Raw genomic sequence first — 15,426 nt, forward strand, 5'->3', positions numbered from 1 at the left:
AAAGATTCTAAACTTGTATGGATGATCTAGTACTAGCAAAGGTGAGTATAAATACCAACTCCAACAATCTAGGTCACAATATTAATAGGCATAAAAGCACCCTACTAAAATTGCTTCGCTGGCATTAATTATAGGGTGGTGTTGTCCACACACTTCTTTTTACCTCTCACACATTCTTCTTAATTTTCGGCTATCAAATCATAATGAATGAATTGAAGAATATAAAATGATAGAAATTAACAAATTATGTGTGGAAAGTAAAAATAAGTGTGTGAATCCAAATTGTATATTTCTTTAAAGTGTCAAATAACCAAATATAGTAAGCCTTGCATGATCTTCGAAGAAAACAAACTTCACACTTTGCCAGATAATTTGTTAAATCTTAAAAGGTGGGGTTGTTGTATTAGCAAGCTTTCTATATTGACATTTCCTTCAAGGCTTTTCCAAATTCAATTTTTTTTTAAAACAAAGCTCTTCCAAATTCTTAAGGAATGAGTAATGCTAGTATGGGCCACTCCTTAAAAAGTTGATATAAATGATTGGATTCACTTCATTTGTTTTGTAGAAAGTATTTAATTTATGTTAACAACACAAACTTTCATTAATTCATTTGGGATGAATGAGTTTCTCGAAAGGGGGACTCTTCAGAGATTTTCTGCTATCTCATGTTTTCGACACAATATTTTATAATGTTGGCATAAAAATTGATGTTAACTATGTGGTGACAGAGATAACAAAGAGAGTCTAACTTTTAAAAGATTCCTCTTAGCATTCATCTTCTTAGAATAGTTTTAATCCAAACATTTTATGTATAACAGTCTAAATCTCTACTTTTACGTATTAAAATAATTTAGAGTATCGCTTCTTTAAAATAATAAAATAAATAACCTATAGCCTAATATATTCAAAATGTATTTAACAGATTAAAAATTATATGCCACCATACCAAAAGATCACTTCTTTTCATACAAAGATATTATACTATAGTGGCATGATATGGATAAGTCACATAACGAGCCAATAATACTAATAGTAGCTAAGTATTGAATTATTCGTCCATGTAATTTGAATACAAGACTTTAAACTTATTTATTTGTATATTACAAGTGATATTCTACATAAATTTATATAAAAAAAAGGGTTTAAGATCAAGACACCATGAATTAAATAAATAAACTCTAATCACTAGGTCATCAACCACTCGAAAGAGACTTCTCACTTACAAATTGAAATAAACGATACTCGACTTCTAACTTCCCCTTTAATTTATTTATTTTTTTAATTTTTGGTTAGAAAATTAAGGACCCAACTAATTATTTTAATCTTCCAACTTTTTATGTTCTCTATATTTCGCCCAGATTCCACACCGAACGAGGGTAATTTGGTCAGATTCAATAAATCATATTAAACATACGAAAAGTACGACAAGGCAGTGTATGGGGAATGACCAAATTACCACAAAAATTGACAGTAAATTGACTTTAAAAAAATTAATTTGATTACACAAGTATTATTTCAATTTTTTTTTAGTTTTATTAAAAAATAATAAATAAAAAAATAATAAATAATACAGAAAAATATAGAAATGTAATTTTTCATTAAAAATAAATAATATCGAAAATATTTAATTAAAACTCCCAATTATAAAATGCAATTTGGTGGGCAAGTACAATTTTATTTTATTTTTTCTGATACATCAAAAGCCATACATATATCTCAAGTACGCGACTCTGTTCTGAGTCCCTGACTTCTGACCCTCTTCGGACAAACGTCCCTCCCTGCAAATCGGGCACTCAGACCAAGACCACAGCCGTCTCCTTCCGATGGGTCTGCCGGAAATCGTAGATTTCGCGCGCAATTTCGCCGTCATGGTCAGAGTCAAAGGCCCTGTAAGTCCCCTCTTTACAATCGTCTCTGAAAGTTTCAAACTTTCATCCGAGCTGCTCACTGATTAAGCTACCCTTTTCCCACGCAGGATCCAAAGGGCCTCAAAATGCGAAACCACGCTTTCCACCATTACCAGTAAGTTCGTAATTTTTCCAATTTCCTTTTTTTTTTTCTTTATCATTGTTTTTGTTGAATTTAATTTGGATTTTGGGCATGTGTAGCTCTGGGACGACGACCATTTCGGCGTCGGGAATGTTATTGCCGGACTCCCTTTACGACTCTGGTGTTGCTAAGCAACTTTTTGGCGGCGGTGGAGACGGTGGAGGCGGTGGGGGCGGCAGCCAACGGTCTCCTGTTGTCGTGGTGACTGTTGCTTCCATTGTTGAGCCTTTTCTCTCTTTGGAGCACAGAAAGGGCCTTGCCCAGGTTGAAATTCTGATGCTAGGATTTATATAATTGCTTCAATTTGCTATTTGGGTTGATAATTTATGCGTTTTCTGATGCTTTTTTCGGTGCCTTGCAGGGCAGGCATCAGTTGATTCCTGGGGTTCAGATTGATATTATGGTAGAGGTATAGCAATATAGCAAAACCCCAACATTTTGATTTCAATTCTTTCATATTCTTGGTTAGATATAATAAGTGTTTAACTATTTGAGGGTGTTTTTGTTGACAGGATGAAATGAGGTTGGAGAAAGAATCTCGGGATTCGGATAAAGCACATCCCTGCTGGTTTGCAGCACAGCTTTTAACACTGGTAGGAATTTGCTTACCCGGTTGTTTGATTGACTATCACTATACATTAGGAACCGTTTGAGTGTACAGTTGATGTAGAAAGTGCTTGTAACGACATTCTATAGAAGCTCCATCGTAACTGTCAGAAAGATTTCAACCATTTATTTCTTTTGTGCCTAGTTGACAATCCTTGATGCAATTATAGCGTTGTTGGTTGATTTCTGGAAAAAAAAAATTTGTGAGCATATTCATGATCAATATGCGGTCATCTTTTAAGGGGAAATGAAACTATTATTCGTATTAGAAAAATAAAATTAACCTTACTCATGTTCTTAAAAATACATGCAAATAGCTAATTATTATATGAAAGGACACACGACTGAAATCGAAAAGTCAACTTTATAGCTAGGGTTCATTATATGTCTTTTGTTTCTCATATTTTCATAAATCCTACACTGCACATGGCTTCTGATGTTGATCAAACTAATGCACCTTGTAGATTGACGTTCCTGCATCTGCTGCTGCAATCCAATCACTTATTGAAGCTTCTTTAAGCTCCCCCGATCATGGATGGGAGGTCGGTTGGTCTTTAGCCTCACATAGTAATGCTCCTCAGGCCCAGGTATGAGGTCTTTCTGTTTTGGGAATTGATGCAAATATTATCATCATGTGCAGATCTCTTGTAGAGAGAATTGTGTCATGTGACGTGGAAAGCAATTAATTGAGAAATCCATAACAAAGGTCACTGATGAACTGAGCAACTCTTCCTTTTCTGGTTGGTTGGGAGAAAGCTGCAGAAGCTAACAAGATAAAGATATCCCTTTAATGTTTTCATGTAATGTAAAACAATATTTTTTTAATTAATCACGACTGTGACAATACATGCACTGTCATGGATGACCAGGTGGACTTTGGAGTCAGAGAATTGGGGAATTTAACTCTCACAGGCAAGTCAAATACAAGAATCGCCATTCTTGGAGTATCCCTAATTCCCAAGGTAAATTTACGCTCTTATCTTTCCTTTTAGCTATAGTTTTGGTGATAAATATCATGAGATACTGAACATGAGTCTCTAGTATGTTTTGTTTTCAGACAGTGATAATACATTGTTTTTGGTCAGGACGTGCCAAATATAACCATATCACCCTCCAATCAAAGGGGGGACTTTCTTGTGGCTGTGGGTTCTCCTTTTGGTATCTTGTCAACTGTGCACTTCTTTAACAGGTAGCTTGTCTTTTCCCCATGCAAATTAGACATATGTTATGTTTCTGTTACTGTTTGATTGATGTTATGCGCTCTCTCTGGTTATTGTGTGAAGTCTAATTGTTTAATCCTACTGGTTCTTGATCTAATTCTTTGGCTCATATTTCAGTATATCAGTGGGATCCATTGCCAACTGTTATCCTCCTAATTCATCTTCTAGTTCATTGCTGATGGCAGACATACGCTGTCTTCCTGGTGCGAGCATTACCTGTAATAATGTCCATTGATACTTTCATGCCATTGGTCTCTGATTACGTCTTACTTCTAAATCCATCAGGAGTGGAAGGTGGTCCAGTTTTGAGTGAGCAGGCACAACTTATTGGTATGTTGATTAGACCGTTGAGGCAGAAGACTAGTGGGGCTGAGATTCAGGTAACTTGAGAACATTTGCTTGTGTGACTGTTCTGAAATTTCTTTTAGTTAACATGTCATCCAAAACTCTAGTCTTGGATAACAGCTGGTGATTTCATGGGAAGCCATTGCAACTGCTTGCAGTGACTTGCTGCGGAAGGAGCCCCATTATGTAGAAAAAGGGATTTCTGTTGACAAGGGAACCTCAGATGATGTAGGGAAGCCAATTTTAGCTGAGAGCCACGGTTCAAATGGAGCCATAACACATATTCAGGAATGCATTTATTCTAGTTGCTCCTCCCCGTCACCAGTTGAGAAGGCAATGGGTTCTGTTTGTCTTATAAACATTGATGATGGAGCATGGGCATCAGGTGTCTTTCTAAACAAGCAAGGTCTCATACTCACAAATGCTCACCTGTTAGAACCATGGAGATTTGGTAAAAGAACTGCAAGTGATGGAAGGCATGGATCCATTTCTGAGGCATTATCTCCTAGGCATAGTGGACTATATGGCAAGCAAAAGAGTGAAGGTTGTCCCCCAATGCTTCACAATAATGCAGATCCCTCAGTTGGCGATGAACATGGAGGATATGTATTGAGTTCTTACAGAGGTCAGAGAAGGATACGTGTACGCCTAGATCATAGAGACCCTTGGATTTGGTGTGATGCTAAAGTAGTGTATGTTTGCAAGGGACCCGTGGATGTTGCCTTGTTGCAACTCAAGTACATCACTGATCAGCTTTCTCCAATTGTCATGGATTTTATGTCACCATCTGTAGGATCGAAGGCATATGTTATTGGACATGGACTATTAGGACCGAGATGCGGTATGGACCTTGCTTATATCTTTTTTTCGATCTACTTGTTTCTGTTTCTTGAATTTGGGTGCCCCTTGGAAATGAATAGTTTGATTGTGTCTACATGTCATTTCTTTTGGCCTTCTGTACAAGGGGTGGGTGTGATATCCACACACCTCTTTTTACTTCTCACACACCTTTTTAATTTTTGGCTGTCAGATGGGATGAATTGGAGAAGATCGAAGGACAGTAATTAACAAGGGGCGTGTGAGAAGTAAAAGGGGGTGTGTGGATAGCACACCCCTTTGTACAATCTTAGTCTAGATTTACTGTACATAAGTGATTTAACAAATAGCATGACAATGTTGAACTTGAAAAAGAACTTTGTGCATAGATACAATTTATGCAGATCCTAAGCTTGAAGTTTTCTTCGTGTAATCGTGTTGCATTACCGATGCGTATAGGTTTGAAAAATGGATGTTCAGTCTTAGTGCTACAGTTGGGAGGGACAGTACATATATCCTTACCTCTGTTGTGCAATTTTCATTTCCCACCAATAGTTGGCTTGTTTCTTTGCTTGATTTAAAAAGTCCTCTTATGCTTCATGTTCTGAATCCTGATCAAGTTTAATCACATTAGGGTTCTCCCCATCAATTTGTTCTGGTGTTGTCGCAAAAGTTTTAAAGTCAAAGTTTCCGCACTCATATCAAACGAACCGAAGTACTCAAGGAGATCTTCCTGCAATGCTTGAAACAACAGCTGCTGTCCATCCTGGTGGTAGTGGTGGCGCTGTCGTTAATTCAGAGGGTCATATGATTGGACTTGTTACAAGGTATGAAGAACTAAATTGTTGTATGGTGATTGTGCCTTTAATATTTTTTCTCTGTGGACACCCATGTTTAATAAGAATCACATCGAAGAAGCTGTGTAATTGGTTAACTAAATCAACATTACAGATCTGCACAAACAATGGTATGAAATCTGATGTTGCCTTGTTCTGAAGACGCTGAAGTTTGTAATTTCTACCACGGTGTTGCCTCTGATGCTATTAAATCTGATCAAACACTATAATAAGGATCATTTGGCAGAAATCATATCATTCTGTGTATCTACGTTGTTATTGAAGCTGCTTTCGGTGCCATCATCATCAATTCAGATCTTAGATATGTTCATTATATATATATTAGTCCCTCGCTCGTTGCAGATAGATCTTCTGGATTTAATGAGATTTATTCTTGAAACAGTAATGCAAGGCATGGTGGAGGAACAATTATACCACATCTGAACTTCAGCATTCCATGTGCTGCTCTCCTGCCAATCTTCAAGTTCTCAAAAGGTTAATTAGTCACACATATTATCAACGTTTTATTTCACACGTTCTGGTCGTTTAAATTCATTTTATATGCTTGAATTTGTTTTATTGTTGGCGGCATACTGTATAAGATGTGTGGTGGAACTTGACTATTTTGTTTTGGCTGCCGAAGGTCAGCAATTCTGAGAGATCTGACAACTGTAATTTTTCTTCCAACAGACATGCAGGATCTGTCACTTCTCCAAGTGCTTGACCAACCAAACGAATATCTTTCTTCTGTATGGGCGTTGATGCCACCTCTGTCTCCCAAGCCCCCTCCTTTGCCGCCTCATATTCCAGAGTCATTACTACAAGATAACAACAAAGAAGCAAAAGGCTCTCGTTTTGCAAGATTTGTCGCCGAAAGAAAAGATGTGTTTGAAAACCCAAACCAACTTGGCAAGGAAAGAAGACTTCCTAACAACGTTGTTCCTAGCAAGTTATGACGTGCCGAGTATCCTGCATTTTTCTCATACCGAACTGAAGGGTGTCATCTGTAGAAAATCGAGATCAGGTTTTGGTACCTCTCGAACTGTTTGCTGTGCTTCACTGACTTCACAGATAGGGGAATAACTTTAAGGTTGGCAGAAGTGTTTTCAGTTAGGGATTGATTTTTTTGAACTTTGTAGGAAAAGCATTGTGCAATGCCAAATAATGTTCTCTGTTCCGAACAACAGTCTTATATCGACTGTAATGTGGTATGTCATATGCGCAATATGAATTTGTTGCAACTTGCAGTGAAGCCATACGATTTAATTGTATTTGTACCTTATTTTGAGTCGGATCAGGCTTTGTTGTTGTTGTACCTGTTTTGAATTCGATATTGTCGAAAGGAACACATTTGGGTCCAGTATGTCACGTGCAACGGGTTAATAAATTCTTCTCTTTCACTTGCAAAACCCATTTGGGGAGGTTATTGAATTCATGACTTTAGCTTTGGGTGTAAATGCGAATGTGTATCGAAATCTCAAGGGGAGAGGTGAGATTTGGAATGCTTAAAATACACTAAGAAATCTTTTCAAATGCTCAAATTTTTAAAATTCTATAAAACAAATTCCTAATTGAATACATCTACAATGTTATAAAATTCTTTAAAATCCTAATTCAATACATCCGGATATCTAAATATTTCTTAAAATCCTGATTAGATACATTTTGAATTTTAGATAATCACTTTAAATCTTAATGGGATACCCCTAAATTTATTAAAGGAATTAAATCCCTCAAAATAATACACCCACGTTAGTTTATTGGATTCGCCCCACTCTCGCAGGTGGGATCTTCGTTGTTGCATGTGGTCCGTTTAATATTCTAGTGGATAGAATGTTGGGTTTGTACCTATACGTCTCGAGTTTAAAACTCCTCATTGTCTGAATTATTGTAATAGTTTCAAACTCTCATCCCCCATTTCATAATAATAATAATAATTAAAAAAAAATCTTCGTTGTTAAATAAGATTGTATTCTACCAGATACAATTAGGGTTAGGAAAAAAAATACAATTAGGGTTAGGGTAAAGTCTTCTATATAAATCCATTATATTAGGTCATCTTCAACTGAGAGAGGGCCAAATGGCTCCCTTTAACCCTATAGCCCTGCAAGAAATTATATTTTAATGAACAGTGATATGTCATATTTTATATTATCTCTAACCAAGGGGGTCAAAGGGCCATAGGCCAAATATAGCCATTTGACAAAAAAAAAATCTCCAACCGAGGGGGCCAAAGGGCCATAGCCCATAGGCCAAACATAATTTATTATTTTAATTAAATTAATATGGTTAATTAAATTAAACTAAGGTTTTCATACATATGTTGAGTGTTACATGTTGCTAAATGAATAAGCCTTCAGATTTCTTATCTTTATATAACCTCAATAATTTTTTGGATATGATTTCGAGTGACACGTGTTGCTAACATGAGTAACTCTCCAGATTTCTTATCTTTATGCAATCTCAATAGTTTTTCGGATAGGATTTCGAGTGACACGTATCGATATAGTGAGTAACTCTCCAGATTTCTTATATTTATGTTAATCTTAATAATTTTTCAGATAGGATTTTGAGTGCCATGTGTCGAGATGTAATTGGTTGTGCAAATTTTAGATGAGATTTTTATCTAAGTGACACTTCTTATTTTTAGCTTTCAATGTTGTAAGAATGATATAGGTATTTATAGGAAAAATAAATCTTTTTTTTTAATTCGTCCAAAAAAAATAATTCAAATTCCAACGGTAAAATGTCAAGCTTGACATTTTGGAGGTGGAGGGCTGGTAAAATGTCAAGCTTGACATTCTGGCGATGGAGTGCTGGCAAAATGTCAAGCTTGCCATTATGGCGCTGGACGGCTGGCTGGAAATGGCCAGCCCGCTGGTGTGATTTGGGGGTTTGGGCCTGATGGGGCCTTCAGTTAGAAACTGTTTTCGTATCATTCCAAACTATTTTTAGCCCTATGACCCATTGGCAATGTTGGTTAGAGATGACATTATCACATGAAAAAAGGGCAATCGATCAAGAAACTTGTGAAACATGCATCCTCGTCATCCTCATCACTTGATCACCAATATGTGCCTCGTCCTCTTCTTTGCCTCTGCCACCACATCCATTTTCCTTCCCTCTGTCGTCGCATCCAGTTTATTTCCCTCTGCCGTATCGGTACCACGTTGGTGCGGTTGTTTTTATCCCGTTGACGTCAGGCACCCAAAATGGACACAGCTGACGAAGTTCTCCATCTCCGAGTACAACAAAAACCAATCACCATCACGGCGGTCAGTTACCCAAAATAGTCACTTGGTCTTCCAACATCTGGTTGAAGCCGAGTCGCAGGTCGTAGCAGGACATAATCATAAGCTTTTGATCAGAGCGGTGAACGAGTCATTGCCTGCAGGCAGCCCACCTTTGATTTACGAGGACTACTGTCTACAAGTGTTCCTGGCAGAATATTAAGGAATTGAGGTCGTTTTGTAACACCCCGCCCCAAAAATATTTATTTTCGACCATAATTATCGGTAATACGCCTAAACATTTAAACTCTCATTTATTTACCTGCCAATATTCACGACACTTTAATTAAGTTCTTTAATTCCACACGTTTTATAACCTTAATTCTCTTAACAAAGCATAATACAATTTATTTATCAATTTACCACCTTTACTGCACTTAAATAAATTTACAATCTAAAAATAATTCTCAACTAAAATAAAATTCTCGATTATTTAAGGCTGCATCTAACACTGTTAGACTGCCTACGTACCCTTGAGCGGGATCTAGCCTCTCGTAGTTCACATACAATTCCCAATCCATTAACTTTAACATCTTAGTGACCAACAATCACAAATTCAGTCCAAACATTTTCATCACACCATGTGAACATAAATTATGGATTCAAAACATCAAAATTAGCATAAAAAATGGCAGAGTCGGCCCACTGGCGCGGCGCGTGTGGCGGCCCCAACTCGCCGGAAAAATCAACTTTTTTCCAATAATTTCCAAAATTTATAGTTAAATAGATCTTAATGAGTAGAACAACTTTCATATATGTGGCCAAAGCCAATTTGGTCGGGAAACACCTCAAATTGCCCACGAACTGTCGGAACCCTTATTTTTGGGTGTTCTTGATACGGCTCCAAAACAACTCCGACGCCCTAACCAAATCATGGACTTTGTTCCTGGGTTTAGGGAGAGTGTTTTGGTGGTGGAAATGGGAGGAGTTAGTTTTAAATTGTGGCGAATTGAAGCCCAACCCGTGCACCCCTCCGTACGGTTTTCACCCAAAATCCACCCAATTTTCCTACATTTTCGAATGAAAATGGAAGTGAGATCGATGGTTCTCGAGGTAAGGATCATTTTGACACCAACCTTGTCATCAACGGTGACCGGAGTTGGGAGATTACGCCGGGTCGGGTCACGGGTTGGGGAAAACCCGATTTCCCCATCTTTCTCCCTTTCTTTCCTTTCCCTCCTAGTCTTCTCCCTCATCGGTCCCCTTCCCTCCTTATTCCTCCTCGCCTTTTAATCCCGGACATCCACGTGGCTGATCAGATTTCTCCAGAAATCGAGAGCCTTCCAAATTAATGACCAATTTACCATTTTGTCCCTAACTTTAAACGTTAATAACTCTTTCGTTATAACTCCGTTTCATGAATGGTTTGCGCCCACGTTTTCGTGAGGTCGAGCTCTATTCAAATATAAATTGTGACCTAAAAAGGTCGACGGAGTTTAAATAATTAATTTCCAACTTCAAACTTCTTAACTAGTTTAATTTAAAACTAGATTCAAATACATTAATATAATTTCTCAATGAATAACATAAAATCTCGATAACACTTTACGTAACTTATAATAATTTTTGGAAACAAAACTTTAAAATTTCCCAATTCTATTTCCATAATCATAAATCGATTTATTTTCGATTTTCCCCACATATTCATAATTATGAATAACTATTTCATATATTTAAATTTTTCAGGGTATTACACGTTTGTTGGAGTAGAAAATTCATTTATTGTGGATTATGGAACCAGTGGCGGATCCAGAATTTTAACTTAGGGTGGTCCTAATATAAAAGCTCAAAAAAAAAAAAAAAAAAACAAGACGAGAAGAAAGAAGAAGGCATGCAAGACATTACCCCAATCAGTCTCTTCCCTTAAATCAAGAGAAAGGTGATTTACATACCCTTACCCTAAAGATTACAATGAGCCTTACCCTGGAAACTTACCCTAGGGGTCACTTTGGTAGTAAACTCCATATGCAGCATCAGTAGGTGCAGCATCAGTAGATGCAACATCACTGATGCAGAATCAGTATATGCATCATCACAACATGATGGCAAAATTATTTAATGGACATAGTCAAAGAGAGTACAAACTAAAAACCTCTTTGACCAAGAAGAAGAAGATCAGCGGCTAGCCTCCAAACTAGAGCTTTACACAAAGAAAAAATGCAAAAGGGTTACAGATTTTCACTAAAGATGTCATTGACTCGTTGCCCCACTCGTCGATGCAACGGTGAACAGAAACTAGAGTGCAGTGGATAGTTGATAGATGTCGTAAGGAACAGGAGCGGGCCGAGTGGCAGACGATTAGGTATTATTGGTAAAGTGAAGGTTTTGATTGCTAAATGAGCTAATTGCTCTATCATGTGAGGGTTCTCATGTGACTCGTGAGTGAGGTTTTAAATTTTTTTAATGACTTGGCTCAAAACGACGTCGTTTTGGCCAAGTCATTTTGAAAAAAAAATTTGGCTTTCTTCTTCCTCCTCCTGAAATGCATAGCGTGCAGCAGCCATGGCTGTTGTTCTTCTCCATCATTGCCCAGACTTGGGTGGTCCTTGAAGATCCTCACAGTCATTTTTCCGAGCTTCGAGTGGTCCTAGGACTACCATGGTCCCTTAATAGATCCGCCCTTGTATGGAACAATATGCTTCATGGAAGGAAGGATAATGTCTAAAGTTCCAGCTACTTTTAAGTTCATAATTTTTTAAATTTATTTGCGAGTATAATGTAGTATATGTTTTTACCAATTTACTTATAATTTTACATGTGAAATGTTAAATTCAATATTCTTTCCAAATTCAAATATGAAAAAATTATCTTTTAACTTTAACCCAATTAGAGCGTTAGTCCTCAACTAAAAATTCGTGACCATTAGTTCCTTAACTCATTAAACCGTGTAGCTTTGGTCGTTTTTGTTGACTCCATCAAAATAGTTATGGTGGAAGGACCATTTCTACAATTGGGTTAAAGTTGAGTGACCACTTCTCCAATTGGATTAAAGTTAAGGATCATTGCTCTAATTGAGTTAAAGTTGAGGGACCATTGTTATAATTTTTTCGTTTTGATTTTTCATATTTGTCTCTTAATTTAGCTTTACATGCGTGGCACATAACTCTTTTTAAGGGAAGTTTTGACGAAATTGACGAAAATGATCATAGTTACACGTTTAGATGAGTTAAGAACAATGATCACATATTTTTTAGTTGAAATAATCACAGCTCCATTTTAGTTAAGGTTGAAGGACCACTGCTACAATTTCTTTTTGAAATCATGATAAGAAGTTCAAATAGATGAATATATGTACATGTGAAGGAATAAGTAAGTTACAAGTCCGTTATTCACAAAATTTAAACATAAATTTTTTTATTTATAAATGAAAAAATATCACTCAACGTAGTACTAAGGACACGGTTAATTATGTAGATTGATTTGTGCACATTTTATGCAACTTTTGAATCGCCAAGAGGATTAACCGGCAAGAACAAATATAGGTAAAGATGTTATCTTTTGTAACAGTGGGTCTGAAAGTCACATCGCACTCACCAAACCAAGCGCACGACTGTATGCGGCGGTCATGAATACTGAACCAGAGACTCACCTCTCGTCTCTTAGGTCTTAGCTGTTTCACGGAAACTCCAGAGTCAAAGAGTAGTACGGACAAGGACACCATGATAAAATCCCAGAAATAACACAAGGCAATTCGCAGAGAGAGAGAGAGGGAGATGGCGGATAGTTCCGGTTACAAGGAGTACTTGGCAGGCTTGATTGCGGGCGTGGCCACCGTTGGAATCGGCCATCCCTTTGACACCGTCAAGGTAAAATCACATTGTTTGATTTTGTTAACTTTCAGTGGGTTTAAAGATGGTGAGGTTTACTTTAATGGGCATTGCTTTTAATTTCATTTCAATTGTAATTTGATAGAATTAGGAAGTAAAATCGATGAACAATGCCAAAGTTTAATTTTTGGAATCTGGGTAATTCAAATTTTGACTGAAAATGTTGGATTGGTTTGATATTAGTGAAAAAACAAAATTTTGATGATATACTGAACTTGGTTTTAGTAGCAACTTACAGAGCTTAATTTTCCTTTTGGTAGATAATATTACACTGTTGGCCTGTTTTCTTGTTAGCTTAATATTTTGTTAAATTTTCCATGGCCAAGCTGTAATCTTTCGATTAATCATCGTCTTGTCACACTGTAGATGGTGATTTTAGGATATTGTTTACCTTGAAGATTATCTTTTGTGAACTGTTCGAATGGATGAAAATTGAATCATTTCTCTTCATTTGTAAAATTGTGCCTTCAGCTATGGTCGTCTTGAAATCGAATTTCTTATGCGTGGAATACTTATTGAATTAGGTAAAGATGCAAAAACACAACACTTCAGCACAAGGGATTACGTACAGGAATAGTTTGCATTGTACTGCAAGGGTACTAAGGACTGAAGGGGTATGATTCTGAACTTTCTCTTGTTAGTTATCTCTAACACAACGATCTAGCGTTGTTTTTTTTCTTTTGGAAAGGGTGCTGATGTTATAGAATTTGAACTTTCGCATTATCCTTTCCAGTTGAGCTGACTGATGTTGGGTCCTTGACAGATTAAAGGACTTTACAGGGGGGCAACATCATCTTTTGTGGGAATGGCTTTTGAGAGTTCACTTCTTTTCGGCATGTATTCCCAGATGAAACAGTCACTGCAGGTTTGAACGGAAACCAAGTGGACAAACTTTGTTGCTATTTGCAATGATCTGGATAATGGCTTCTGTTAGATGCATGATTATGAACCAGTGATGCATGACTATGAACCAGTTTAGTGACTTTATCAATATGATTTCTATAAAGATATTGTGTATCTGTTATATGGTTCTAATGTGGCATTCTTATTAATCCTAATGACACTTGAAGGGAAGTGCACAAGGTGTAGGGCCACAGCCCCAAGTCATAATTCCGTCTGCAGCTTATAGTGGAGCAGTCATCAGTTTTATATTATGCCCGTCGGAGCTTGTGAAGGTAACCGGAATTGGAGGGTTTTCATATTGTACAGTTGCTTTTAGCTGTATGCTTATTACACTCAGCTTTTCCAGTGTAGGATGCAAATTCAAGGCACAGACTCTGTGGTTCCAATGTCCAGAAGATATGGCAGTCCTCTTGATTGTGCCCTTACAACTGTGAAAAATGATGGGGTGAGAAAATACTGTGCTTTCTGGCCAGCATAATTTTTTGATGATCTTTGTAGCTGATGGAATGCTTTTTAGGTCAGAGGAATTTTTCGAGGAGGTTTTACAACATTGCTAAGAGAAGGTATTGGGAATTCAGTCTTTTTCAGTGTTTATGAGTATGTCCGCTATTACATGCATTTGCAACTGAGGTCTGCTTCACCCGACCACAGAAACTTGATTGACGTTGGAGTTGGGATTGCTAGTGGAGGCCTTGGTGGTATAGCTGTATGTATCTTCACAATTTGTCCTTCTCTAGTACTCATGTTAACATTTAATTCCACTATTTTAAATTCTCATTTTCTTCATTCCCTACTTCCAGTTTTGGTTGGCTGTTCTACCCTTGGATGTGGCAAAAACCATAATTCAGACGACTCAAGATAAGAATTCTTCAAGAAATCCATTTCATATCCTGAGCTCGGTAAGAACACCTCCCTCTTTCCCCCCACCCCCACCCCCCACCCCCCAATATCTAAATGGACTCAACGAGCCTTTTCTTTTCTCCTCTGTAGATTTACAGAAGTGCTGGATTGAAAGGATGCTATATTGGCTTGGGTCCTACTATTGTTCGGGCTTTTCCTGCTAATGCAGCCGCAATCGTCACCTGGGAGGTGGCCATAAAACTATTAGGCATCAAGCGCGACTAAGGATTCTCTTCTCTACTATAACCAAATGTGTCTAACCTATTTGGCAATTCCTGAAGCACATTTAGCCAGAGAAAATTCTTTCACCCGGAAGAACTCCTAGGATGTACTGTACACTTTTTCTTGAATTAAGGAGTGCTTAACATTTTTCTACAAGAAAATGTTTGGTGATTGTTGTAAGATTGTTTTGTTGGATCCTTTCCAATTGTACTGATTGCGGAAAAGTTTGTATCGACGGATTTCACATATTTGATTGTAGTTTCTGTCAACTGAAATGAAATAGAAACAAAGCATCCAAGAGAAGAGATTGCTGCTGAACCCTTAATGAATCCATTTTCTGGTACTACAATTCGTCTGCCTCTGTTTTGGTTGCTATTTTTCTGTGTTTGCTTTTACAATTTTTTGAAGGATT

At 37.3% G+C, this 15,426-nt stretch overlaps 2 protein-coding genes across 6 annotated transcripts; both read left to right on the forward strand.

The window, feature by feature from the left end:
* Positions 1 to 1,692: 1,692 nt before the first annotated feature.
* On the forward strand, positions 1,693 to 7,281 carry LOC126587166 (glyoxysomal processing protease, glyoxysomal). 3 transcript variants are annotated; one of them, XM_050252157.1, is made up of 14 exons: positions 1,696 to 1,889; positions 1,976 to 2,022; positions 2,109 to 2,313; positions 2,411 to 2,458; positions 2,562 to 2,642; positions 3,120 to 3,242; positions 3,525 to 3,617; positions 3,741 to 3,844; positions 3,993 to 4,078; positions 4,161 to 4,255; positions 4,341 to 5,061; positions 5,671 to 5,863; positions 6,276 to 6,367; positions 6,563 to 7,281. In XM_050252157.1, exons 1-14 carry the CDS (start codon positions 1,824 to 1,826, stop codon positions 6,826 to 6,828), a joined length of 2,220 nt encoding a protein of 739 aa, XP_050108114.1. In that variant the 5' UTR covers positions 1,696 to 1,823; the 3' UTR covers positions 6,829 to 7,281. The 3 variants fall into 3 exon arrangements, with proteins under 3 accessions (XP_050108115.1, XP_050108114.1, XP_050108116.1); XM_050252158.1 differs by lacking the exons at positions 6,276 to 6,367; positions 6,563 to 7,281 and adding an exon at positions 5,988 to 6,250 and having other exon boundaries at positions 1,693 to 1,889; XM_050252159.1 differs by lacking the exons at positions 1,696 to 1,889; positions 1,976 to 2,022 and having other exon boundaries at positions 2,168 to 2,313; positions 2,416 to 2,458.
* Positions 7,282 to 12,629: 5,348 nt separating this feature from the next.
* On the forward strand, positions 12,630 to 15,363 carry LOC126587169 (mitochondrial arginine transporter BAC1-like). 3 transcript variants are annotated; one of them, XM_050252161.1, is made up of 9 exons: positions 12,631 to 12,968; positions 13,514 to 13,603; positions 13,753 to 13,854; positions 14,060 to 14,164; positions 14,239 to 14,337; positions 14,415 to 14,455; positions 14,544 to 14,598; positions 14,693 to 14,791; positions 14,883 to 15,363. In XM_050252161.1, exons 1-9 carry the CDS (start codon positions 12,876 to 12,878, stop codon positions 15,015 to 15,017), a joined length of 819 nt encoding a protein of 272 aa, XP_050108118.1. In that variant the 5' UTR covers positions 12,631 to 12,875; the 3' UTR covers positions 15,018 to 15,363. The 3 variants fall into 3 exon arrangements, with proteins under 3 accessions (XP_050108119.1, XP_050108118.1, XP_050108117.1); XM_050252162.1 differs by having other exon boundaries at positions 12,630 to 12,968; positions 13,461 to 13,603; positions 14,410 to 14,598; XM_050252160.1 differs by having other exon boundaries at positions 12,634 to 12,968; positions 14,410 to 14,598.
* The last annotated feature ends 63 nt before the right edge of the window (positions 15,364 to 15,426 follow it).

This window comes from Malus sylvestris, chromosome 10, assembly GCF_916048215.2.
Source record: "Malus sylvestris chromosome 10, drMalSylv7.2, whole genome shotgun sequence".
In the NCBI taxonomy this organism is placed as follows: Eukaryota; Viridiplantae; Streptophyta; class Magnoliopsida; order Rosales; family Rosaceae; genus Malus; species Malus sylvestris.